The sequence below is a fragment of the Astatotilapia calliptera genome, chromosome 17 (genome assembly GCF_964374335.1).
Source record: "Astatotilapia calliptera chromosome 17, fAstCal68.1, whole genome shotgun sequence".
Classification (NCBI taxonomy): Eukaryota; Metazoa; Chordata; class Actinopteri; order Cichliformes; family Cichlidae; genus Astatotilapia; species Astatotilapia calliptera.
In genome coordinates this window covers 40194850-40220673 of record NC_137438.1, presented here as the reverse complement: position 1 = coordinate 40220673, position 25824 = coordinate 40194850, and the positions used below count along the sequence as shown (strand labels likewise).

General features: G+C 45.0%; 1 protein-coding gene across 2 annotated transcripts in view; it reads right to left on the bottom strand.

Moving 5' to 3' along the window:
- rabgap1l (RAB GTPase activating protein 1-like) overlaps positions 1-25824 on the bottom strand; it is a 91910-nt gene that overhangs the window by 9762 nt on the left and 56324 nt on the right. For both annotated transcript variants that reach the window (XM_026147220.2, XM_026147221.2), the window contains exons 15-19: positions 21620-21694; positions 20242-20367; positions 16755-16898; positions 11118-11159; positions 6008-6136 (exon numbers count right to left, since the gene is read on the bottom strand). In XM_026147220.2, the coding sequence (XP_026003005.2) occupies positions 6008-6136; positions 11118-11159; positions 16755-16898; positions 20242-20367; positions 21620-21694 (516 nt within the window). The remainder of the gene's footprint in view (positions 1-6007; positions 6137-11117; positions 11160-16754; positions 16899-20241; positions 20368-21619; positions 21695-25824) is intronic.

Sequence of the window (25824 nt, the reverse complement as noted above, 5' to 3'; positions counted from 1 at the left end):
CAGAGACAAAGAGACACAGAGACAAAGAGACACAGGGACACAGGTACAAAGACACAAAGAGACACAGAGACAAAGAGACACAGAGACACAGAGACACAGAGACAAAGAGACACAGGGACACAGAGACAGAGACAAAGACACAAAGAGACAGAGACAAAGAGACACAGAGACAAAGACACAAAGAGACACAGAGACAAAGAGACACAGAGACACAGAGACACAGGGACACAGAGACACAGGGACACAGAGACACAGAGACACAGAGACACAGGGACACAGAGACACAGGGACACAGGGACACAGAGACACAGGGACAAAGAGACACAGGGACAAAGAGACACAGGGACAAAGAGACAGAGACACAGGGACACAGGGACAAAGAGACACAGAGACACAGGGACAAAGACACAAAGAGACACAGAGACAAAGAGACACAGGGACACAGAGACACAGGGACACAGAGACAAAGGGACACAGAGACAAAGGGACACAGAGACACAGGGACACAGAGACACAGGGACACAGAGACACAGGGACACAGAGACACAGAGACAAAGAGACACAGGGACACGAGCGCTGAGAAAGACGAGCAGGCCGAAGGAGGACCACGTGGGCGGGGCAATCAGGACGAGACTGGTGTGTATGGTGACACTGGGATGAAAATAACCTCCCCGTCCTATCACCACACAGCAAGGAGTAAACTGACCTGTATGCCAGACAATACTCCATTACACGTAACACAAGTACTCCATTACATGGTCAGCTGGGCCCTGGCCTCACCCTCACGTTGGTTCAATTCTGCTCACATGTTTGTGTAACAGCACTTTGAAATATAGCCGACTGAAACATAAAGACAAAACAATAAATGATTTGTAATTATTACTGTTCCATAACTGAGTGCAGGCTTACATGCTGGCATTCCCAGTGAAACATGCCTCCTGTTTTTTATTATTTAAGGAATTTCAGGGACGGGTCTGTTTAGCAAGCTCGCACGAGCTGCATCACCTTGCTGAGTAACACACACTGTACCCACTGGACTCCAAGGTGAATCATCAAACTGTAGATATTAGAGGGTCGACTCCAGTCAAGGGAAAAGCAATTTAAGATTCCTGCGCTGCAGCAAAATGGTCCCAGGCCCACTTTTAGATTCCTGACCTGAATCGCTGCTGCAGAAAATGGAATTGGTCCCAAACCTCGGACTACAAGAACGGAAGAAGGGTGAAGTCCACTTACAAGAAGGAGCAGCCGAGGAAATGAGGACGACAGCAGCTGGACATTTGAGCCACAGAGAAAAAAATAGGGCACGTAATTCAATGAAGCGCGTGAAGGAAACACACACACACGTCTCATTGATTCCAAATTAAGATCAGTAATTGAAACAAAGTGACTGTCACGAAGCAGCACTGACTGACAAACCTCAAATATCTGACACACTTTCAGAGGAACAAACACCCACATGTTCACACACGTGTTTACACCATTTAACGCACGGAAAGAAAAAGGCATTTTCAGTAATAGCGGCATTTTCCTCCTCTGTACATGACGCAGGACGGTTAAAAAAATAAAATAAAGATAAGAAAGCGACAACAGAAAAGAAAAACAGCTACAGCAGCAGGTGACTTCAAACGTTCCTGTTCTAAAAACTGCAGTAACCAACAGTCATTAGAAACATGAGGCCAAACTGTTGTAGATGTTTTAAAAACTACAAGACATCAGAACAGACCTACCACTGGTCTGGGAGCTCGGCGAGGTCTGGAATGGGCAACCAAGCACGCCAAGGCGTCCTCCTCACCCGGTCGGTCGACTACGTGAGCATCGTACGCCACCATGATAGACACCTCCTGCATCATCTTGACTCCCGCTTGCTCCCGGCAGCAAGGAGGAGGAAAAGCGGGAGAGTGCAGCCGACAGGTTTTGTTCCTGGCAGTGAGGAGGCGGCGAGCGGCTGCCTGCGAGTCCCTCAGGAGCCGAGCCCCGCCCAGTGAGAGGAGGAGAGGTGGGGGCAGCGAGAGAGCAGTACAACACACCTGTTTGTTTCTCTCTGTAACGCTAGAAGTGTGTGACAGAGGACGATGAGTTTGCTTTTTCTTCCCCTCCACTGAGTGAGTACTTCCCTGTTGCTGCCTCCTCTCTTCTCTCATTTGTGCCTCTCTCGCTATCGCTGCCTGTCCTCATCTATCTGCAGCTCTTTTCAGGCTGCACATTTCTGTTTCCTGCAGCTGGTAACAAAAATACAGATAAAGGCTCGTTCACACATCTGCACTGCTTACGTGAGAGGTTAGGGGACATAGGAAGGAAGTTGTCAGATCAACCACAGTGACATGACTGTCTGTGTTGCACATCGCTCCAACAGCACAACCCAGGAAGTGAAGTGACAGCAAATACAGAGCTGTCCTGGAAGACGCCCGAACACGCTTAATGTTCTCTGAAAGGACCCAGAGCTGAACTCTGCACGAGAAACCCACATAGGCACGAACAAGCTCCTGCTTTTCTTTTTCTTTAAGCGTCTTTGGAGCTTCAGAGTCTACAGTTTGCCTTCTATCAGTTATTCTCTCAGTCTTATCCACTCAATGAAGCAATAGCCAGAGCTAAACGGTTACTTTTACTGAAAAACACTCATTTAAATCCTGGTGTCAAATTACTCTTTCACTCCTTTATAAGTCAACAAAGTTAAAGTTTAAGTGAAATGAAGTAGTTAAAAGTTAATATTTGCTAGCTAACCAGCCAGGACTACAGACGGGTCTGCGTTTCACTCCAACTGAATAAGTAACCGACGCCAAGGCACTGAGGATGAGACCGAACAGAGCTGACCAATGGGAACGATGGGTTTGGCTGGTCCAGTGACCGGACTGCTGTGGTGCAGATGTTTCCATTTTCCCTGATTACATAACCAGCGGTCCCCAGCCCCCGGTACTGGTCTGCGGGTCGTTTGGTACCGGTCCGTGAGAGTTGAAGCTCGAGTGTGACATTTATGTTTTTCAGGGTTTTTATTGTTAACTCAGTTTTGCTGGGTCTTTTCCTGTGTGTTGGGAATAAATCTTCTTTTTGTGGTACTGGTTTTATTTTGTTGTATTTATCTGCGACACCTTAAAGGCCGTGAAACGTCAGCATAACTGTGACGGTCCCCTCAGACATGAGCTGGGCAGCACAAAGCACAGTAGTGAGTCTGCAGCCACACGCTGCACAGTAACGAGGCAGGTTATGTAGGCAAAGTTGGTCTTTGTGATCCACCCAGGAGTTTAGCATAAAACCACAGGCTCTGTCATGCTTTTCTGCACTTCAGCCACAGTGGAAAGCTGCCAGTCATGGATGGGCCTCCCCAGACATCAGCATTACTGAAGCAGTGTGGGACCGTCCTGACAGAGAACCGAACAAAAAGGCGACCAGCATCCAAAGAAGAGCTCCAACGGTCCTTCAATGAGCCTGCAGAACGTTTCCTGAACACTACAGCAGCTGTGCTAAAGGATTCAAACACTAAACACGGACCTTCAGGTGCACACGCTCCAGTGAACTGCTACATTTACTATTTACCGAGACAAACCCCTTTAATACGGTTATAATGTAATAATAATGTAATAATAACGTAATAATTCTTCACTCATCCTTTCTTTGACAAGCTACAGCTGTCTCTATAAATGATTCTGCCCTTTTACACAAACACAGCCTTCTCCTCTCTTCCTCTCAGTTCATTAAAGTTTTGCTTTCTTAGTAACTCCAGCTGCGCTCCGATGAACGTTTAAGAAGGCTAGAAATGTAAATTCCTGATCCCCAGAAAGGCTGAGCCACCCTACTACCCCGTTGTGTTCATCAAGCCGAGGTGCCGGTGAATTCTTTCCCCGTTTTAAGCAGCTTATAGAATTTGGTTGATCCGATTTAAACGTTGGCAGAAAATATGTAGAACGGGGGGGTGGTGAAGAGAAAGAAGTGCTGGGGGGCCGTTCTGCCCATTAGCTAAAGCGGTGCTAGCATGTCGTCCCCACAAAGATGGCTACTAGGTCCAACGGCCTTTCGTTTACATATCAAATGGTTTAACTTCTCATGAGTGGAAAATCAGATATGTTCAGAGTGGCTGCTTCCTTCTCTCATCTTTGATCTCGCCTGTTAGAAACATGACTAACAGACGGTCACAGTCATCAGTGAGCGTGTGGGACGGCTGAGAGCGTAACAAGTCCATAGATTAGTGGAAGGTTTGGTTTTCGACACGACTGGCATAACCAAACGTGGCCTGGCATGCCCGGTTACGAGATTTCATGTGGCGTGTGTGACGTGACATATTCAAGCTTGTGTAACATGTGACCTGTGGGTCAGCTGGTGGGAGTGGGCAGCAAGACTCCTTTCTCCTCTTACGGTTTTCTTTGAGGCCCTTTTTGTGTTAATCTGCTCACACCTCTGTCCACGGGGAGGAAAAGAAAATGTGGAACAACTCGAGAAGGGCTGAGAAAAGTTTCTCTGCTATGACGTTTATATCACAGATATAAGTCACTACTTTCCCAAAAAGCTGAATTCTCCGTTTCCATCTTCAGTCTCAACTGTAAGGCCAACGTGAACAACTTCAGCACGTTCTGCACGATAACGAGTCCGTGAGCCTAACATTCCAAAGTAAGCACAAACGCTCGTTCGATCACGGCGGTGAGTTTGTGTTTTTGTTTGAGCAAAGTGCCAAAAAAAGAAAGTCTGTGCTCAGCTCGTCAACGCAAGAAACAACGCAGGAGCGAGAGAACGGCGAGGTACGATGAAGGAACGAGCAGAACGAGGCGCAAAGTGTTTCTGCTCATCCTTTCAGACAGACGATAACTCCTCTTCCTCCTCACATGTGAATCGGGACACTGATGGGAACCACACACTCTGTCAAAGTTTTTACAGCCTTCCCTCGACGCCTGTTTAACAGTCACTTCGTACCACAGAACACGTCTATGCTGTTTAGTTGTTCAAATTTACTCCAGTTTTGAAGTAAACAGGTTGTGTGGGTGCACAGAACCAAAATACTACTAAAGCCACCAATGCAGAAGACTCCTGAGCCGCAACACAGGATATCCTGTATGACGACAAACACAGAAGCACACGAGAATCATAAGAGAACAGCATCTTATCAACGTGGCCTCGAGCCGACTCGCTCGGGATAAGAAAATGTAAAATATTACAGTACGTATCACTGAGACGCAGGGGAGAGGAGGGTGGGTGATTATCTCTTCCATCTTTTTTCTCCTTCCTTCCTCTGTCGTAACACAAACCGCTGACACAAGTACACACAGCATCGCACACACCGTGTACCGTTCTTTGGTCTCTGGTGAGCTCGGCAAATTCCCTGAATGCCAGCGGCCGCTTTAAGGTCAGTAGGAGGATCGTAACGGCATCAGGAAGTATTTTAGGGAAAACACGGCCTGGACCGCCATCCATAGAAACCGTGTTGTAGGTGATGGATTCACAGAGCAGAGGAAAACAAATGCACAATAAAGACTTTTACAGAAGACTAAAGAAGCAAAGATAAAAGTATATGGTACAGAAACTGCACTGTGTTTAACCTCTCTGGCCTGGTGCTCCAGATACTTCCACCTACTGCACATCACTTCATTAGAGCGTTCTGACTGACAGCACAGGGCTCAGTTCCTTCCTGCTTCACAGTGAGTGATGCTTTTTACATTTCAGGATGGCTTTCAATACCCAGAATGAGACAACGTAATCACTAATGTTCCTTAAAGTACAGCATTTAGTCACAGCTCACCTCTGCAGAGCGTGGTGCACGTGAAACACGAGTAACCCTGCTGTGGCACATGAATAAGCAGCTCAGCGAGTGCGATACCGCTGCAGGCCACCTGAGAGAGAGTGCACTGTGTACAAACCACGGGTGCTGCTGTGGTCCAGACTACCACAGGCTACAACCACATACAGCAGCCAGAACTGCACCTCTGACTCATCTGGCTCAGTGGATACAAGATTTACATGAATACCCTTGCATTATGTGCAAAGGCCTTGTGTGTTTGTACACACTTGCACAACTGTCTCTTACCTTGATGTTGCAGGCCTGCTCCATGAGCCTTCGGGCGTTCTCTGCAGCTCTGTATCGTTTGGGGAGCTGGACTCTGAAAAACTTGAGAGCCCCCTCGAAGTCTGCCTGCAACAGGTCCTCTTTAGACGTCTGGAAGGAGACGAGGAGGAGTGGGAGGAGAGAGAACAACAAGGGATAATTAATGAGACACAAACGTCTTAATGAGAGTTTTATACTCAAAGACTAAGAACCAGTGATAATACAGAGAAAACTGTAGTTACACACTTAACTTGTTGTAAGCATTCCCTTACGTGTTAGAGCTCTTATTGTAAAACAATAGTTACACTGTAGTTTTATAAAATGATATTTCCTGTGCAGCCAGTTACTTTTAATCATCTCTAAGCAAAGGCTGAGAACTCTCAGTCCATCGGAGTCCTGCTGTGCTAATCCCATGCTGCTCTCCTCCTTCAGCACCTTGTTTATGCAGCAGCATGAGAACCATTTGTAACTCCCATATTTAAACCCTTCACCCCTTGAAATCCCTGATAGGAATGACCACTGAAGCTCTTTTCTGTCATTTTTCAAGCCTCTGATGGGAGACGAGAGGTGACACGTCCTCACGAAACTCAGCGGCTTTCTTTTCCAGTTCCTATTCTAATGGTCATCAAACCACGCGTTTACTGACACATACCGAGGCGTCGAACATCATCTTTATGGGGTAAAGAGATCACAGAGTATTTAATAACACAACAATACCGCCACCCTGTGGTGAGAAGATGCAAAGACACCAGAATCTGTGTCGAGCGTGTGCTTTGAGATCAGAGAGCATTTTCCTTGTCAGATTATTTTTTGTTCCATTTCTGCAGACGGAATAAACGTGGAGGTGACATCAGGCAGCAAACAAACAGCTCGTGCTGTAAAGGAAATTTCAAGCAGTCAGCTGCATGTACGCAACATGACCAGCAAGGCATCACAGCGACAGATACAACTACTAAATGAATTCATAAACTGAGACTGCATTTTAAAAGGCACACGTTCCCATTTCCCCACAAACTCTTCCCCCATTAAAAACACTCTGGTCTAACTGGTCTAACAGTCAACCACCACTCCATCCCTGCATCGCTCTCTCACCGCCAGCAGCCTGGGGACGAAGAGCCGGTGTCCCATCCCAAGAAGGTCCATGACCCTGCAGAAAGAGTCTGGTGAGGCCTGACTGCCGTGGGCCCTCTCTTCCGTCTTTCCCTCGCCATCTTCCACTGCTTTGCAAACTGCTGGAAGGGGCAAATGTGGGGTCAGGACTGGTACAGGAGGAGGAGAGGGCGGTGGAGAGCGTGGAGGAGATGGAGGTGGGGTGGGACAGGGTGAGGGAGAGGGAGAGGGGTGGTCCCGCTCCAGGGCCAGGATGGAAGATGACTCCAGCGTGTCGTCTAGATGCCCAGGAGTTTCCTGTGTTGTTGGAGTAGACGAGGAGGAGCGTGGGAACCTCCGTTCTCAGCTCAGTGTCAAAAAGTGTTGAGGTTCTGGTGAATGAGGAGAGAGCAGCTGCTATTTGCACGCCGTGGCAGCCCGGCGTTCAGGAGGGCAGGTGGAAACAAATGGAAGACGAGCTCAATGAAACACAGCAACTCGGCAGCCGGCGCTTCGACGTCCAGGACACGTGACGTTCAGATCGATCCAGTTCATCCGGGCAACGCAGACTATCAACACGTGGACAAGACGTTGGCAGAGGCCGCTCAGCTTGTACCACTGTCAGAGCCCGGCGCCGGCCCTCCGGTGCGACGCAATCACAGTCAGGAAACGATGTGTTGGCGCTGCTTTCCACATAATGCTGAGTCTTTCAGCTACCTGCCAGACTTGCTTTGAAACCCAATCACACGACCCACTCTCATCTTCTTCCCCTGGCAAACTCCCTCTAACCAATTCCAATCCAGCGTACTGTTGCCTGGCAACAAAGCTGCTCAACACGTGGGGTGCTTCTCCAGCAAACGGCGGCACTGGATAAGAACGCCACCTTTTTGTATTTTTCCCTTCGCTGACTTCAAAGACACGGAGAAAATCTGGCTCCGGCTGCACGGCGGCGTGGCCTTAATGCTCGAGGCTCAGCGCGTGAGCGATGACACATCAAAGCAGTCGATGCGTTTGTACCCACTTTGCAAATGGAGCTTCGCCGAGGTCTGATTTCTCTGAAATGACCGTGAAATAAACAGCACTGATCTCTTTGTGTGCCCTCCACGCCTGGACAGGCGGTCCTAGCGAAAAAGCAGAAAAGGACGAGATGTGGTCCGCTTGGAACGTGGCGCATTTGCGCCCGCAGGAGACGATGCGCTGCGTGTTTGAGTTAGAGTACGGCTGAGCGGATGCTGAACTCACTGACTCACACGCAAACCAGTGATGCATGAAAACCAAGATGGAAAAATGGAACAGAACAGAAAGTGTGTGACGACAGCCTCCTTCAGCTCTTCACCGGTGTAAGACTTTCAATTCTGCACAAATCCAAACCACAGCAAGCAGCAGCCTAGTTCACAGCGCGAGCCTGGACTCCTGCTTCTGCCCTCAGCAGATTTCTATCAGCAGGAGCAGCCGTGCATCCGGTCTGTATTTGTCAGTAGATTTTTGAGCTCAGGAGCTGCCTCCTTTAGGTAGAAAGTCCTTTCTCGTTGCTCTGAACAGCACCGACTCACTGAACGAGGGTACGAGTGGGTGTTGGATCTGCAGGAGTCTCTGCCTTGGCCAGCAGCTGGGACCAGGCAACGCAATGAAGCCACGCCACAGTGTTTCCAACCCTCAACCTCTCTGTACTTGTGATGCTAGGAGCTAATAGCTATCAGTAGCAGGGGCGGCTCCGTTGCAGAGGTCTGGCTGGTGGACGGAGGTAGCGTGTTGGACAGATACATATCCAACCAGAGAAAAGGAGGAGGTAGAGGTAGTGGAGCAGGAGGTAAAGAAGATGGGGAACGAGGAAGTGAGTGAAAGTAAAGGCTCCGAGCAGGCATCCACGGCAGGAAAGGATAAAGAGCAAAAAGAGCAAAACATAAAATCACAGACACACACAGCTTTTCTCCTTCAGGTCCAGATCGCTAACGTTATCTCTTATGCCCCTGCTGTGATGTGGATGTGGCGACTAAGCCGGAGAGGGAGGGAGGGAGGCGAACACAGATGGAGGGAGGGGTGATGAGAGCGAGGAAGAGTGCAGGATGGATGGAGGGAGGAGGAGGGAGCCTCTGGGGAGAATGCCGTCATGCCCGGCCAATTAGAAAGAGGCAGTGGAAGCCCCTACCACACTCCTCCCTCCTCACATCCTCGTTTGTTCTCCATTTCCAACCATCGTATCCACCGCATCTTTCTCTCTGACACAGAATAACTGATGACCAGCACACAGAGGAGGAGGGCTTTTCAGAAACCAGCCATCCTTAATTTTAACCAGAGAAAAAATAAAAGCACAGCCATTGCCTCATTAGTATCTGAAAGCTTCTTATTACTGTCATCATAATCATTGTTATTATTGTTATTCAACTATATGAGTGCAAGTTAATTTATTTATTCTAGTATTTTAAATGCAGACCTTATTCGTTTGTGTGGACTGATCGATAATAAACACGGGTAACTAATCGGTAAAAGTAAAATATTGATCATGGCATAAGAAGTTCAAACGCAGCCATGAAGTTTCTTCTGGGATCACAGGAAAGATAAAGAAAAGAGAGAAAACTTTCCTGGTTGTTCCATCATTTTATCACACGCTTGTGTAAAATTCAGCCCTTTCACACTCCGGCTGTGTAAAAAAGAGGAAAGAAGGTGAGGCTGTTTATGCCAGACTTCATCTGTTTACCTGGAAACTGTCAGCCAGTGTAATTACGAGCCAGCTAACAGAGATTTGTTGTCACAAAATGAAAAACTTGTACCTGAACAGTACTGAGAACAGAGGAGGTCCCATCAAATTACTGCCCACACTGAACAGCCAGACACAGGCGTGCTCTATGACACAGTCATCCCACCAAAACTCACTGATCTATCCCACCACAAACAGAGAAAATAACAACAAGTAGTAATTCTTCACCCCTGTGCTGGGACAACAAAAACATGCAAACCATTTGGTATTTAAAAAAGCAAAAAATAAAAAAAGAAGCCCCAAATTTTAACCAATTTAAAATCAACCAAACATGTTATTAACTAGCATACTAGGTAATAATACTAATCCCTTAAATCAAAGACAAACAGTTTCCTGGTCTGTACGTGGACAGTCTGTGACCCAGCCGTCTGGTTCCTGTGATTGAGAACGAAAATGATTAAATATGTAACTTTTGTCTCCCCCTTCTGGCAGTAAGTGTGATTACACAAACACTGTCGATCGTGCTGTTGAAGAAAACCTGCAGCTTTTCTTCTCTCTTGTTTTTTTAAATCTGGAATATCCTTACATTTTTCACCCATGGACTCCATGACACTCAAGCCAACTGCATCTCACCCCGTCTCTGGTAAACCAATGAATGAATGAATCAAACCAACCCATCCGATAAAATACAAAAGCATCAACAGCTCATCTAAAACTCTGCTACATTTCAAATGACCACAAATTGTTTAGCTCAGTGTGGTTTTTCTCCTCTGTCAAATCTGCAGCCTTTACTGTAAGAACTCAATAATAATAATAATAATAATAATAATAATAATAATGGATTGCATTTATATAGCGCTTTTCGGGGCCCTCAAAGCGCTTTACAATTCCACTATTCATTCACTCTCACATTCACACACTGGTGGAGGCAGCTACAGCTGTAGCCACAGCTGCCCTGGGGCAGACTGACAGAAGCCAGGCTGCCATATCGCACCATCGACCCCTCTGACCAACACCAGTAGGCGGTAGGTGAAGCGTCTTACCCAAGGACACGACGGCAGAGACTGTTGTCTCGAGACTAACCATTTGCTTTCTATGGACAAACCACATGAAGTGTATGCAACTAATGCAACCAGCTTCCTCTCTTCCAGATGCAGTTTGTGATTTGACCACTAGGAGGGGACAGATGTAAACAAATGCCTCTTGTTGCAATCCGGCCTGCATGTGCTTTGATTTGCACTTTGGGCTTCCTACATGTGCAGAGACTGATTTAAACACAGATGTACAAAGAAAGTGAGGACTAACCTTGAGCAGGGCGAGGGCTACGTTGAAGATGATGTTCAGTCCCTGAAAGAGAAGAACTATTTGTGAAAACAGAAACAATAGAAACAGCTACATTCATTTGCATGTGTCGTTGTTAAAAGCCACTTTAGCAATTTTAAACTTGATGCTGCACTTTGGAGCTGTAAAAATGAAAATCTGCAAACAGCGAACAGAGTCACATTTTTCTGAAACAATACTTCAATCTCGAGTTCTGCAAGAATCACTGCCACAGTAAACAAAAAGAAACCGTCGGCTCCACTTCTCAGCTTTTGCTCAGGTCAGGATAACCTCAGCTTCTTATTTTCTATTTTTCATACCCACACCTTTATAAACACACGATCACAGTGATGGATGCTCTGTTCACAAGCACAAGTACAGTTTAACTGTTCATCATAGCGATGCTGGACATGCAATTACAGGATCAAACAGAAACAAATATCTACTGTGTGACAAGCTTCTGCCGTTTTACTATCAATCAAGGAGCGCCAACACAACTTTATAAATATTTTCACAGACGAGCAGATGTGTGAGCTGAACATGGTCTTTTACAATTAGCTTATCAGTATTTATTTAGCGATGCCACAGAGCACCTTTCAGTTCAGCATAAAATTTGTAGGAAACACAAATTTCCTTTTATCGTCTGATGAGTACTCTACGAATGATTCTGCAGCTGCAGCACAAAGAAACCGAAATACAAGCTTCACAGGGTAGAGCCAATCCAGAGGCGCAGAGTGCTGCTTAAAAACAAACGCCCCTTTCTTTTATATATAATGTGCATATTTTGTTGTATTATTTCGACCATTTCTTCATACAGTGCTTGTAATTTTGACCAAAAGAAAGAAAATGTAATGCGAATGCAAACTCTGCATGGGAACACCCATCTCCTTGGTCTCTGTGACAACCAGTTCACATGGCAACACAGAGCTAAAAATATCTGAGCAGCTCTAAAAATATCTGAAGAAAGAGAAAAGAGGGGGAGCTCTGCCTCCACACACCTATCTGTGCAGGCCTCAAGATGGCGCTAGAGTGCTGAGGCATGAGCAATGGCGTGTTTGGGAGGAGAGATTATCTCGAACTGTGTGTTCAAGCAGGGACAAGAGAGAAACATCCATAGACGGGGAGATACTAAACTGGGGAGAGAAGATCTATCTATCTATATCTAGAGAGATTATAGATATAGAGCGAGGGGAATGATCAGCATACATTTCTAAGGAGACCATCAAATAAAGACAGCAGCTGAGACAAAGAGAGTGATTAACAATGAGGGTCTGACAGTGACGAGGAACAATCACAAAGAAGAAGATTGTCAGAGTGAAACAAAAGAACAAAGAGTTTGTCCTGCTTTAAAACAGCGACGTACTTACAGGTTTACATACAAACAGAAAGAAAAAGAGAGCAAGAAAACAAAGATATAAAAAAACACCACAGAAAAGTTTCAGGAAATGACAAAGTGTGAGTGCAACAAACAAAATGACAATACAAGAAAAAGATAATGGAAAGAAGAGAGGAGTGCGAGATGGTGAAAAGGATGAGGGGGGAGCATAATATCACAATGCTGCTTTAACAGGCAGATTGTCATCATGCGGCTCAATGGGTGAGAAAGACTTTTAATTGTTCTGCCTGAGGCTAACTGGGAGGCAGGAAAGGGGAGACTGGAAAAAAAGGAAGGGAAGAAGGAAGGAAGGCAGAGAGGGAGGAGGATGGAAGAAAGTTGATTTTGCATTTGATGCAATTACAGTGAGACAGTCGGTCAAAGCATTAGGAATGAAAACACTAAAATCCCACCGTCTTTATGTACTTTTATTTTTAAAATAGAGTCATTAAGTCAAATTGTAACCAAGGACGATGGCGTTGGTAACTGATAAGGTTACTTTGTGTTAAAAGTCAGAATGTGACACAGCAGGTCATACTCGCTGCACACTTACTGAATGACATGAGCAGTTCATTAGGATCTGCATGCATTAGATCAGGTGTTCCTCAGGGCTTTGTTATCGGCCCCATGCAGCCTTGTGCGTAGGCTGAAACATTACATGGCCCCCATTGTATTTCTGGTTCCACCAAGTCTATGGCAGCTACATCAGTCCCCTAATCCAGCGCTCCCCAACCTTTTTTGTGCCACGGACGGTTTAATGTCAGACAATATCTTCACGGACCGGCCTTTAAGGTGTGGCGGATAAATACAACAAAATAAAATGATACGACCACGACAAAAACTGTGCTATTTTGTAAATGTAATAACAAATGCAAATTCACTGTGTAATTGTGTAACTTTATTAGCAGCGTCCTCCTGAAAAGCACCAACAACGCTGAGAGTAACATCCTCCTCTCTGCCCCTTAACGCTCTCTGGTCACTATGGTAACGTGTAAATATTTCTTTCAAAATAAGACGCACAACTACATCCTGGAAAAGACCCAGGGAAACAGAGTTAACGATAAAAACGATTTTTTTAAAAATGGACCGGTACCGGTCCATGGCCCGGGGGTTGGGGTCCTAACCTGTATCGTTGGTTCACCCTCAGCTGCAAACCACCTCAGTGTACGTGCAGGGCCATGTTCTGATGAAGCTTAAAGAACATCATCACAAACAGGAGTGGAGATGAGACGAAACTCCAGAGTCCACGACCCGCTGAAAACCGATTTGACTTTTTGCCAAGGACGGGAACACCGCTCTGTTAAAGGACCGACAGTTCATAACAATGACCCACCGTTGTTGGCCACGTACCCCGTAGTCCTGCTACACCGCCCACAAGATCCCCTGGGGGGCCACCGTGTAGTACTTTGCCCAATATTTGTCTTTCTGGTATTCAGATCCATCCATCCATCTTCATCCGCTTTGTCCGGGGTCGGGTCGCGGGGGCAGCAGCCTAAGCAAAGAGGCCCAGACCTCCCTCTCCCCAGCCACCTCCTCCAGCTTGTCCGGGGGAATACCAAGGCGTTCCCAGGCCAGCCGAGAGATATAATCTCCCCAGCGTGTCCTGGGTCTGCCCCGGGGCCTCCTCCCGGTGGGACATGCCTGGAACACCTCACCCAGGAGGCGCCCAGGGGGCATCCTTGTCAGATGCCCGAACCACCTCAGCTGGCTCCTTTCGATGTGGAGCAGCAGCTGCTCTACTCTGAGCCCCTCCCGGATGGCCGAACTTCTCACCCTATCTCTAAGGGAGAGGCCAGCCACCCTTCGGAGGAAGCTCATTTCTGCCGCTTGTATCCGCGATCTCGTTCTTTCGGTCACTACCCACAGCTCGTGGCCATAGGTGAGGGTAGGGACGTAGATCGACCGGTAAATTGAGAGCTTCGCTTTTACACTCAGCTCCCTCTTCACCACGACGGACCGGTGCAGCGTCCGCATTACTGCAGCCGCCGCACCAATCCGTCTGTCGATCTCCGGCTCCCTTCTCCCATCACTCGCGAACAAGACCCCGAGATACTTGAACTCCTCCACTTGGGGCAGGAACTCAGCAGATATTTTGTGTAAATGACTGAAACACTGAACGGAACAGCACATTATCCCCTCTCTTCGTCTCAGTTTCCTAGTTTCTCTGCAGCTCTTCTGCAGGAGTCTCCAGAGCTGAATGTGTCTGATCTATGGATACTGGCCCACAAGTCTGTTCACTGTTTGTTGATGCTCAGTGCTCCGCTTCTCTCTCTCAGCTTTCCTCTCACTCAACCAGTCGAGGCAGATGGCTGCCCAACCTTAGCCTGGTTGTGTCAGGGGTTCCTTCTGCAAAAAGGGAGCTTCTCCTCCCCGCCGATGCCAAGTGCATTCTCAGGGGTGAAATCGCCATCGTTAACTTACCATGTAACGTGCCATGAGACGACACGGGATTATATTGTACTATAGAACCACATCCAAGACTGTTTGGCAGTGTGTGGGGTTTATTCGTCAACTTAACTCTGAAATATATATTTTTCGATATATACATATCTGAAACGTATCATATAAAGCTCCTCAGTGACGCCCATTATTTCTGGGAATAACGCTTCTTCTGTCACGCAGATTTTGTAAGATGATAAGTGACTTGCTCATCGATCGGTATTAGGTCAGGTGGCCCTGATGATATTAGATCATTGATAGCATCGACCCTAAAAGGCCTGAGCAGAAGCATCGATGCTGTGTGCCCTTTACTTGTGGCCACTGATAACCGGGAAGTGTAGTTTGGGCTCGCCGACTCCTCCCTCACTACTCTAGTCTCCTTTCACATTCCAGAAGGGCTCGTGGAAACTGATTTGGATTTGCACGGCGGTAAAAGCACCAGCAGCTTGGCAACATCGTGTGACTCTCCTTCATAGCACAGCAGTTGCTGTTTTTGTTTGGTTTTTTTAAAGGGTCAAGGTCCAGTTTATTTATACAGCACACTACCAACAGGCCATGCTGCACAAAGTGCTTACAATGTAAAATACCACTACAATAAACAAACAACAATGAAGCAGCAAAATATAGAAAAATGAATAAAATAACAACTAAAACCAAACTGTTTAGGTCAGCGCGAGTTAAAAGCAGATCTGCGAGACAGAAAGGTGATTTATTTTTTATCTCATTAAGATGTTGCGCTTTTTTCCCCCATATGTCATATCCTCTTAGTATTGTATGAAAATGTCTTCTTACCCCGTTTGTACAAAATCATCTCTACACATATCATGATGAACTGTATTTCCGTAATTTCTTTATACATTTGAAGTGACCACAAAAGCCAATTATTTGGCTTCACTAGATATCTCAGGGATCTTTGTCCATGTGCCAAAGCTTTTTTTTGTGCAGATCTAATATCAGGAGGAAGACTATTCCAGAGTCTGGGACCTGCCACAGAGCAGGCCGTGGAATAGTTAAGGTTAGTTTGGACAAACAAACAGGAGCTCAGACCGGTGAGAAGGGGCTCGGCCGTTCAGTGATTTTAAACAAAAATTACGATTTTAAATTGGATCGTGTAAAGAACAGGAAGTCAGTGTGGAGAGGCCAACACCGGGGTTACAGGCTCCTTCACTTTAGTGCCAGTCGCAGTCGAGCAGCTGCATTTTGGACCAACTGGAGACGGTAAAGAGAGGCTTGGTCCAAACCAGATACAGAGAACTGCAGTAGTCCAGTCGGCAAGTAATGAACACATGAATAACACGTCCAAAGACATCAGCTGGAAGGTGTGGCTTTACCTTGGTTCACACAGTTTAAAGGAACCATCAAGGTGCACATTGAGGTTTTTAACATTTGCCTTACAATAGGGAGCTAAGGGTCCCAGAGCCCCGTCACTCTGCTTATTAACGATTAATGATCGACGGGTATTATCTGACAACACACCTGCCGGCTGAGGGCTGAGGGGTAATAAAAACTGCTTGGAGGAATATATTTCTGTGGAGCTAGCAGAACTTGCAGCATACATTACTTCTGAGCATTTTCCACATCACAGCAATGAAGCCAGGCATTTTTAGAAGAGCTGTTTTCAGCCGTCTTTGTGGACATCCAACCCTCTCCTCTAATACCCTTCTCCTGACCCCTCGTAACCGCCTTTCTATCCACTTTCAACTGATTTCCTGTTTCCAGACAGTTGAGCATCGCCTTACTGGACTCTGGACAATGTAGACTAAAGCCCTCTCCCCATATAATCAGTATAACAAGTGCACTGACGTTACCTCGCAGAGCAGCAGGTCGGTGATGTGAAAAACCATGCACAGGGGGAATTTGGCGGTGAAGAGCGTTAGGAACCACTGGGAGGCGTACATGTGTGCCTCCAGGTTCAGGTTTTGGAAGTGGGACCACAGATCTGGAAGTTGTTCCTGTAGGAGAAGCAAAAAGGGGAACTTGTGAGATAAAACAGCACTTACAAACAGATAAAGATGTGGCTCTGCTTGTCATTTCAATTTTACATTATTTCATTTTTGCTCCTGTTTTATTAAATCATGCTGTCTCACTGAGATGATAATCTCTCCCAAGAGACCCACAACTAAGAAAAAACTAAATAAATAAATACATTTTAAAAAGACACATAACATAATACAGTATTATATCACAGCTGGCAAACAGACCAGGAGATTGGTTTGACATTAGACATGTTTTTAATGTTGTACAGAAAAAATACAATCATACAGTTAAAAATCTAAAGACACTAAAATAAATGTATTTTATTTGTGTTCTTAGTGTTTTTACAACCTTTGTTCCAGTTACTTTTAGCTTTGAGTGTTCGAGCACATACAGTGAACCACAGAGTTCATTGGACAACACTTATATGGGCGATCGTGGCTCAAGAGTTGGGAGTTCGCCTTGTAATCGGAAGGTTGCCGGTTCGAGCCCCGGCTTGGACAGTCTCGGTCGTTGTGTCCTTGGGCAAGACACTTCACCCGTTGCCTACTGGTGGTGGTCAGAGGGCCCGGTGGCGCCAGTGTCCGGCACCCTCGCCTCTGTCAGTGCGCCCCAGGGTGGCTGTGGCTACAATGTAGCTGCCATCACCAGTGTGTGAATGTGTGTGTGAATGGGTGGATGACTGGATATGTAAAGCGCTTTGGGGTCCTTAGGGACTAGTAAAGCGCTATATAAATACAGGCCATTTACCATTTATATCTGACATCATAATGTATTTTTCGGACCATAAGGCACATTAATCAAAACAAAACAGTCAGATAAGTCAAACTTTACTCAGCTCATTCTTCTTGCTTCCTCCACTTCCGTAACATTGATTCATTAATGTTGAATTCTCTGCAGCTGCTCTATTCCCATGTTGTTGCACTATATTAATGACTAACCTCGTACTGTGGATGGATTATCTCAGTTGTTCTCCTGACTGAAGTTTGGTCCGTTTACAGCATCCTGCCATGCGATTGCATTTGTCTCTAACCATCAGGAACCTTCACGTTAACTTTTATCGAGTGGAAAAAAGTTAGCGTTCATCCTCCAGCTTCACTGTGCTAATGTTGTACTAACATAGCTGTGTCGCTAGCGATCACATAGCACATCATTATATAGCAGCTAGCCCAACTTCAGTAACCCTACAAACGTCACTGCTGTTTAGTTTCCTGTCTTCATTTATGTTGGAAGTGATAGCAGAGCTGTACGTTTGGATTTTTCAGAAATCTCTCAGTCAGAACATGCTATATCATGTTTAAGTGGAAGCTAGCGAGCTAACTTCCTGCTAACTTCTAACTCTGTTAAATGTCATAAATTCTGTTTTCATGGATGCCTGGATGTTAAACTTAATTGTTACACCTGGTAAAGCAGAACGCTGATCATTTTATTAAAGATGAAAGACTTTAGACAGTTTTTAACTCACAGTGATGCTGCAGTGTTCGTTTGACTTTGGGACCTGAAGATGACAGAGTTTAGGACCCAGATTCAGTATATTCCTTATTATCTATAGCATTAGATATCCCTTCAACAAGTTCCATCACTGCCATCGAAGTGGACCTTTTCACTCTAAAGCCATATTGGTTATCACTTAGGAGATTATGCTTCTCAATATATTTATCAAGTCTATTAACAAATAACTTTTCTAAAATTTTTGAGAACTGTGGGAGTAGTGATATTGGCCTATAATTGGTAAACTGACATCTCTCTGTTTTTATGGATTGGAATAACTTTTGCTATTTTCACTTGTGAGGGAAACACACCAGTTCGGAAGGACAGATTACAAATGTATGCGAAAGGTTGCACTATACATTCTATAATACTTTTAACTAATATTATGTCAATACCAAAACAGTCAGTGGACTTTTTATTTTTAAATGTCTTCACAATGTTAATTATTTCTCTATGAGTTGCAGCACCAATAAACATGGAGGACACATTCTGAGTAATATGTTTATTTAGGTCATTATTATTTCTTGACTCTGGAATTTCTTTTGCTAAATTAAAGCCAACATTTACAAAGAAATCATTAAATTCATTTGCAATGTCTTTAGTTTTATCAAGCACAATATCTTTTTTTAAAATAATCTGGATAATTCTTATTATCTTATTATTATAAGGCGCACTGTCGATTTTTGAGAAAATTAAAGGATTTTAAGTGCACCTTATAGTGCGGAGAATACGGTACTCTATATTATCAGATGGTATCATTGCACTGAGCTAATGTGATTGCACTAAACCAACTGTCTTCATGCTGACGGGCGACTGCTAGCAGAGGCAGGACGGATTTAGGCGCCAAGATCAACTCGGTGGATTTAGGTTGTAATACCTGAGTGGGATGGGACATCAGCACTCATTATCCTCAAAGGAGAAAAAGCCTACACAGGCTGTAAATCTATACTCAACTCTGAAATATAGATTTTTTTGTTTTAATGAAAGACAGGCGTCAACAAGGCAACATGTTACAGTCCAAATATGACACAATAACTGGCTACGTCCTCTAAAGCACGAGTAGACTCAAACTTACCGAGTTAAAGTCTTTTTCTGTTTAGTGCACTGGTTCATGCATTTAATCAGTAATTATTAAACAGCTCCATTATGAGGAAAGTACCAATGCTGGAAAATGAAATCTAGTGTAAATGAATGGTCCTTGAGACTGGTCTGTATCACAAGTGAACTTCATGGCATTTAAGTCAAGAAGCAGACAGATGGGATCGATTTTAATGTCGAGCTGTAACTGCACGGCCTCTGAGCCACAATCATTCAAATTTCTGCAACTAAGTAGTGAGATCAAAAAATGTGTTGCAAATGACCAAAGACAACAAAGGCAACTAAGTGGAAAGAGCTATTCCCGCATGCTAGGTGACTCGCAGCTCTAACAGAGCTCGTAATCAGCAGCAAACTGTCCTTGATTTGTAAAAAATGAAGGTAGGCCTGAGTCCTGTGTAAAAACAATCACGTCCAAGCTGACTACGACTCCCAAAGTGATTCCACTTTCCAAAAACAGCTTTTAAAATACTCCCAAACACAGTCAAGACTGATATATGCTTTAATCTGAAGCTTAACCCAATTCATATTTACTCATTTCACCGACTACGGTCCAAAGTGAAGCTTATTAAGCTCCAAAATTAAAAGTAGCCCAGAATGAGGGAGCAGGTCGTGCACAACAGCAACATGACAGACAAAACTAAACCTACAAACAGAAAGCAGTGTGATGCAGACCGTCCTTCCTGTCGGGGTCCCATTGATTGATTTAAAAATGTAAAAGGTTGCTCGACTAACCTGCATCAGCCTCTCCAGCTGGTAGAACTTGCAGTGAAGATCTTCAAAGTTGTTCTTGTAGAGAGCTCTCAGGCCATATTCATACATGATTTTTACCAAAACACAAAAGGCCTGCTCCTCGGGCATCTGAAATCATGTGGATAACCTCAATCAGCAACACTTTGGAAAAATGACAACAGCTAAATATCCGAAATGTGTTCCTGCTGACACAAAAGGACAGAGCAGCTCCCTCGAGAAGACTCAAACATGGCCGTCACCTAACAGTGGAGGGAAACAGTGCAGCTGTGGAAGATGCGACTAAAACAAGTTTCATGTGTGTGCATGTGTGAAGACGAGGAGCAGGAGAGAACGCTTAACGCTGTGCTCGTCTCTCGGTGTGTGCACGGCTTCTCTCCTTCACGTGCACGCTCTCACAGACTGTGAGGTGATATTTAATCAGAGTGACAGTATGTGTTTGGGACTGAATGGGCTCCTGCAGGTAAACCTGAGCCTCTATTAATATTCCTGACATCTCCTCTATAACCTCTCCCTCCTCCCTCTATTACACGCCGCCTCCTCCTCCTCCTCCTGTGTAACCCCTCTTTCTTACACTGCTGCTGTCCCCTTTATCTTTACAGCCTTCTCCTCCTCTATAACTTTTTCCTTGTGTCCTCCTTCTGCAGCCAGCTCCTCACCTTCACATGCCTTCAACAAACGTGCAGCTCTTGTGCACATCTCTCCGACCTCATCCCTACTCCTCTCTCCCACGACATCTCACTCCTCTTTAACCTCTGCTGCCCTCGCCATTTGGACTTTGACCAAACTTCCACAGCTCTCTTACCCCATGTGTCAACTCCACTGTCTGTCCTTCATGTGTCCTCTAAAAACTTGCTCACATCAAATTTGAGGTAATATTTGTACAAAGTCACTTTACACACAGCATGCAGGTACTATAAACATGGATTTGTGACCTTGAACGTGTGTGTGAAAGGAATCGATTCTCTCACTCCTTCTCTTCATCCACATCATCTCATTCAGTGTGTTATATTACCCTGCTGCTTTATTATACTTTGTACAAGCCAGGAAACTGTTTGTAGAGACAGTAAAGTCTCGGTGCAGGAGCACGCTGCTCGTGTTAACCTTGATCATTTGTTTGAGTGCCATCTGCAGATGTAGGAGAATCAAGGTTACATTTAAGCAGCGACAGAAAGCTTTTATTCTGAAAGCCAGGGAGAAACACTGCAGGCAAATTCTTTTGCAAATGCACAACGAGTCTGTGTAAAAGTCATAAATGAATATGCATGAGCACAAGCATGTGTTTAGCAAACAGTGCTAACTGGTGCGTTGGATCATCTGATGTACAGTGAACCGCTGATGGATGGATGAGAAGTTTACTTACATGTAAGAGGAGAACAGCAGCGAGGAACGACTGACCCTGGCAGTAACCAATTTCCTCATCGTAGACCGAGTAGGCCTGCAGGAAAACAGCAAATGACAAAAGACAGAAACCAGTTCCATTAGGTTCCTCCCATCAGCAGCACGAGTATCTGAGTCAGTTTGCTTAAAATGCAAAATGCAACAGCGTAGTGTTAAAACCTTTATTAAGATCATTTCTTGTACTGTGCTGCAGCCTGCTGCTCGCATTAACCATAAAACAACTTCATCAGCCACAGCTGAACAAGCCCAGTGTGTTATGGAGCAGCTTACATTGTTCTGAGCCACCAGCGTCAGTCTGGTGCTACATCACCTTCCAGCATTCAGATTCAGTGTTTTCAGAGTCGGATGCAACTTCACTGTTCTGACTTTGTGCAGCTCTTTCTGGAGCTTTAACATCTACCATGTTTTCTTGCATCTAAAAGGAAAAATCTAATATTTACCTGTGAAAACTCATTAGCTGGCAGAGCAAAACCCTTAGAGCCGAAAAATCTGCATCGTTGAGGCCACATTTAACAGTAGCACAGTGCCATTAAGCTTTGATGCGAGTATGAGGTTTGGGGCCAAAGTGCTGTGTAACGAGACGATCAGCCACGGTGAGAAGGCATTAACAGTACAACTAGCTGTTTGTTTTAAATAAAAGCTGACTTATTTTGGACCCACCCAGGTGTTAACCAGGCACACTGGAACTGATAAGAGTATATCATCTTTGCAATCGACTGGACGCCGCTATGAGGGTTTCTGTGACATTGCTGGATGGTTAAGACTTTATTTATATTCAGGCTTAAAAACAAAAATCCGTGTTCCCTTTTATTATCCAGGTAAATCAGGAAACCTAATAAGATCTGCTGACAACTGCTATCTATTACCAAACTTTGCAAGCTCACAGCAAAGGAACCCACAAACTGGACAACAGAAAACTGGAAAAAGGCTGGCTGGTCTCTGCCGCAGCATTCAGATGGTAGCGTCACAATTTAGAGTAAAAACATGAAAGACTGGATCCTGATTTGTATCAGCGGTTCAGGCTGGTGATGGTGTGGGGTGTATTTTCTTGGTACTAACTGAACATCATTTAAACACCACAGAGAATCGTTGCTGCCCGCGTCCATTCCCACATGACCACAATGAACCAATCTGATGGGTTTTCCAGCTGAGAAATCTGCAGCAACTACGCGAGGCTATCATATCATGTTTCCAGCACCTTTTTGAATCTATGCCACAAATAATAAAAGACAAAAGGGGGGAAGTTGTACCTAACTCACAAGTGTAGGTTAAAATACACATAAGCAGAGCTACAGGACGACGCTGAAGTATAACTGAGTTGTCCTGAAAAGTGTGTTTCTTGTGACTACATGGACTGGTAACATTTGGTTTTAGTGAAAACACTTAACAAATAATCATACACCACTTCATCTTCAAAGCTTGGTGCCTTGCTCATCTCCAGTTAGTCTCAGAACACCAGCATGTATACACGGCATTACAGTTTTGCTGAGCTAAACACCCCAAACTTAACTCTATACATCCAAAATGCATGAGCAGCTTTAAAATACTAGAATCTCTTTCATTTACCAATAACTTAAGAGCGAATGAGAATCCTGCCTGTTCTCAAACGAGGGCGGAGTATATAATAGTCTGGATTGCATAAAACTTTCATTTCAAACTGGCTCTGCACATTTAAGGTCATATTGTATTAAGCCTGAACCAGCTGGTGTTGTCCAAAAGAGTGCTCAAACTCATTTCACAGGCTGAGAAACAAAACCCACAGAAAGAGAGACGACCCACCGGCTGCAGTCACTGTTGTATGGATGTCTTTCCCCTAATTATAAATGACTTTATCATTTTACATTTATGTAAAATTCTGTCACCATTACTGTAAATCTTGCACGGTGGCTTAATAACATCTTATGTGAGGTCAGCGTGCACCTTTGACCTTTGTGAGTGTTTGTGCCAAATCTGAAGAAATTCTTCAGTGTTTCTTCCACAAAATGCAAAACATGTCTTACAGTAGATATGAGAGCTGGCTAGTTAGTCACTAAAGTGACTGATCCAGGAGAATAACCTTCAGATGACCATTCGGGAGAGGCAATGTCTCTGTTGGTAGCTGACACACCCCACCAATCATGCTAATGAGCCAATAGACAGGCTTTTCACCGTGTAAACAAGAAGTGACTTAAAACAATTACACTCGAGCGAAAAGAGCGATTGGACAGCTTACATTCTGGTTTGCTTACACGTGTACGGGAAGACCGGCACTAACACAGGTGTGATCCCAACACCTGCAGTAAGAGGGGCACCGCGTCTATTTTAATATCAATCACCTTGCACTCTTTGCTTATAAGCAAGTGTGCTTAAGTGACATGAAAGCTCAATGTTTGAGAGGCCAGCAGCCCCAGAACTGCGTAAGCTCCCCTTTATTAAGCAGCTGCTCGGCTGGTGAAGCGCGAGGGGAACTACAAGTCCATGAAACACTCTTTAAACCTGTTTTCTTATAATCACTCAAAAGGACGGTAACGGTTCAATATCTTCCACCGATATTTTGGCAGGATGCTCATTCGCTGGCTGGACACTGACTACAGGAGCAGTCAAACACTGGGTTCAAAGACTGTCGCCCCGTTTCCACACCTGAAAAATGAGCGTGGACGTCCAGAGCTCCACAGCTGATCGGTTCAGCTAATTTGGGGTTTGATGTGGAGGTAATGGGGAAGTCTTGTGGAGCTGTCTGGAGCGCAATCTACAAGCTGACATGCTTGATGGAGTGTGGCATTCACACGTCCCCTACTCGGCTGGGAGAAGTGCACGCTGACAGATGGATGGGGGAGGTCCTGGTGGGTGAAATCTAAATTTGTTAGCCTGAGCAGATAATAGGATCAGAGGGATTATTGCCGTCTACGAAGTATGCTCGAATCCTAATATCGAACGAGCAGATTTTTCTGTTCTAACGTGTGAAGTATACAATGGTGGAAATGTGTTGATAATCATAGTATAAAAGTCATAATGTGTGTGTGGTTGCCTCACTGCTGGCAAACAGTCTGAAGCTCCAATGAGTTTAAATTGTTGTTTTCATTTCAGGAAAGAAGCAACTTTAGAAGAGGAGCAAACTCTGATCAGAGTATCCATCACCCGAACAAAAACTAATATCCTGAAAAACATGTGCACACAAACACACCGCATTAATCTGGCTGATGAGCCATGCTTACATGATACCATGTTAACTTTCCCCTCTCTTGGTTAAAGTCCCATTTCCATGGAAACAGAAAATATTCCCTTACTCCTGTATCCAGCATCTGAAAGCTTTGAATCCCAGCACTAGCTCGTTAACCTCAATCTTCTCCAGAGGGCACGCTCAGCGCAACAGTAAATGTTGGGCGTTTTATATCATAGCTTCAGTCAAACTGACTGAAACTGACGATAACTAGGGAGAGACGACGTCCTTCCCTGGAGAATAAAGGTTAGGCTTATTACTGAGTAGGATAGAAAGAGGAAGAGAAACTTTGTGCTGGATCCTCTGTGCCTGTAACCCGCTCATGCCCGAAGATCCAACCAACCTTATCAGCAGCAAATCTACATGGATTTGCATACAAATGAAGGCTAGCTCGCCACTGACCTAGTTGGGTCCAGACTGGATGTTAAACCTTCCTGACAGGTTCTCCCAAAGCGCTGACCAACCATACTCTACTTCTGCAGTGCCAGGAAAACACATGGAGTTCTTCTTCCTCCCTCTAAACCTAGTTTTGATTTTAAAGGCAAAACATACCAGTGTGGGTGCAGCACGAGGCCTTATCCACATCGTTATTTAGCGTATACGCTTTAGATAAGCCGTCTTATTTTCCTCTGTGGTCAGAAATAACCAAACTCATTTCATATTTACCCAAAACCAAGAATCAGATCGACAAAATCTTTATGTTAACACACAGAATACTGAAATACCTCAGATTCCACTTTATATTGCAGCACAGCCCTTCAGGAGAAGTGTAACTGTGTAACACTGTTTCATGAAGAACGTCAGATATTTTGCATGATGAGCATTTCTGAGACTTGTCCTTAAAATTTTCTTCCATATCATTCGGTTACATCTTACATTAGCGTCATCTGTCATTGTTTCTGTGTTTGTCATACATCTGTTGGTTATATATACTTAGAGCCCGATTTTTTGGACACGCCACACCAGGT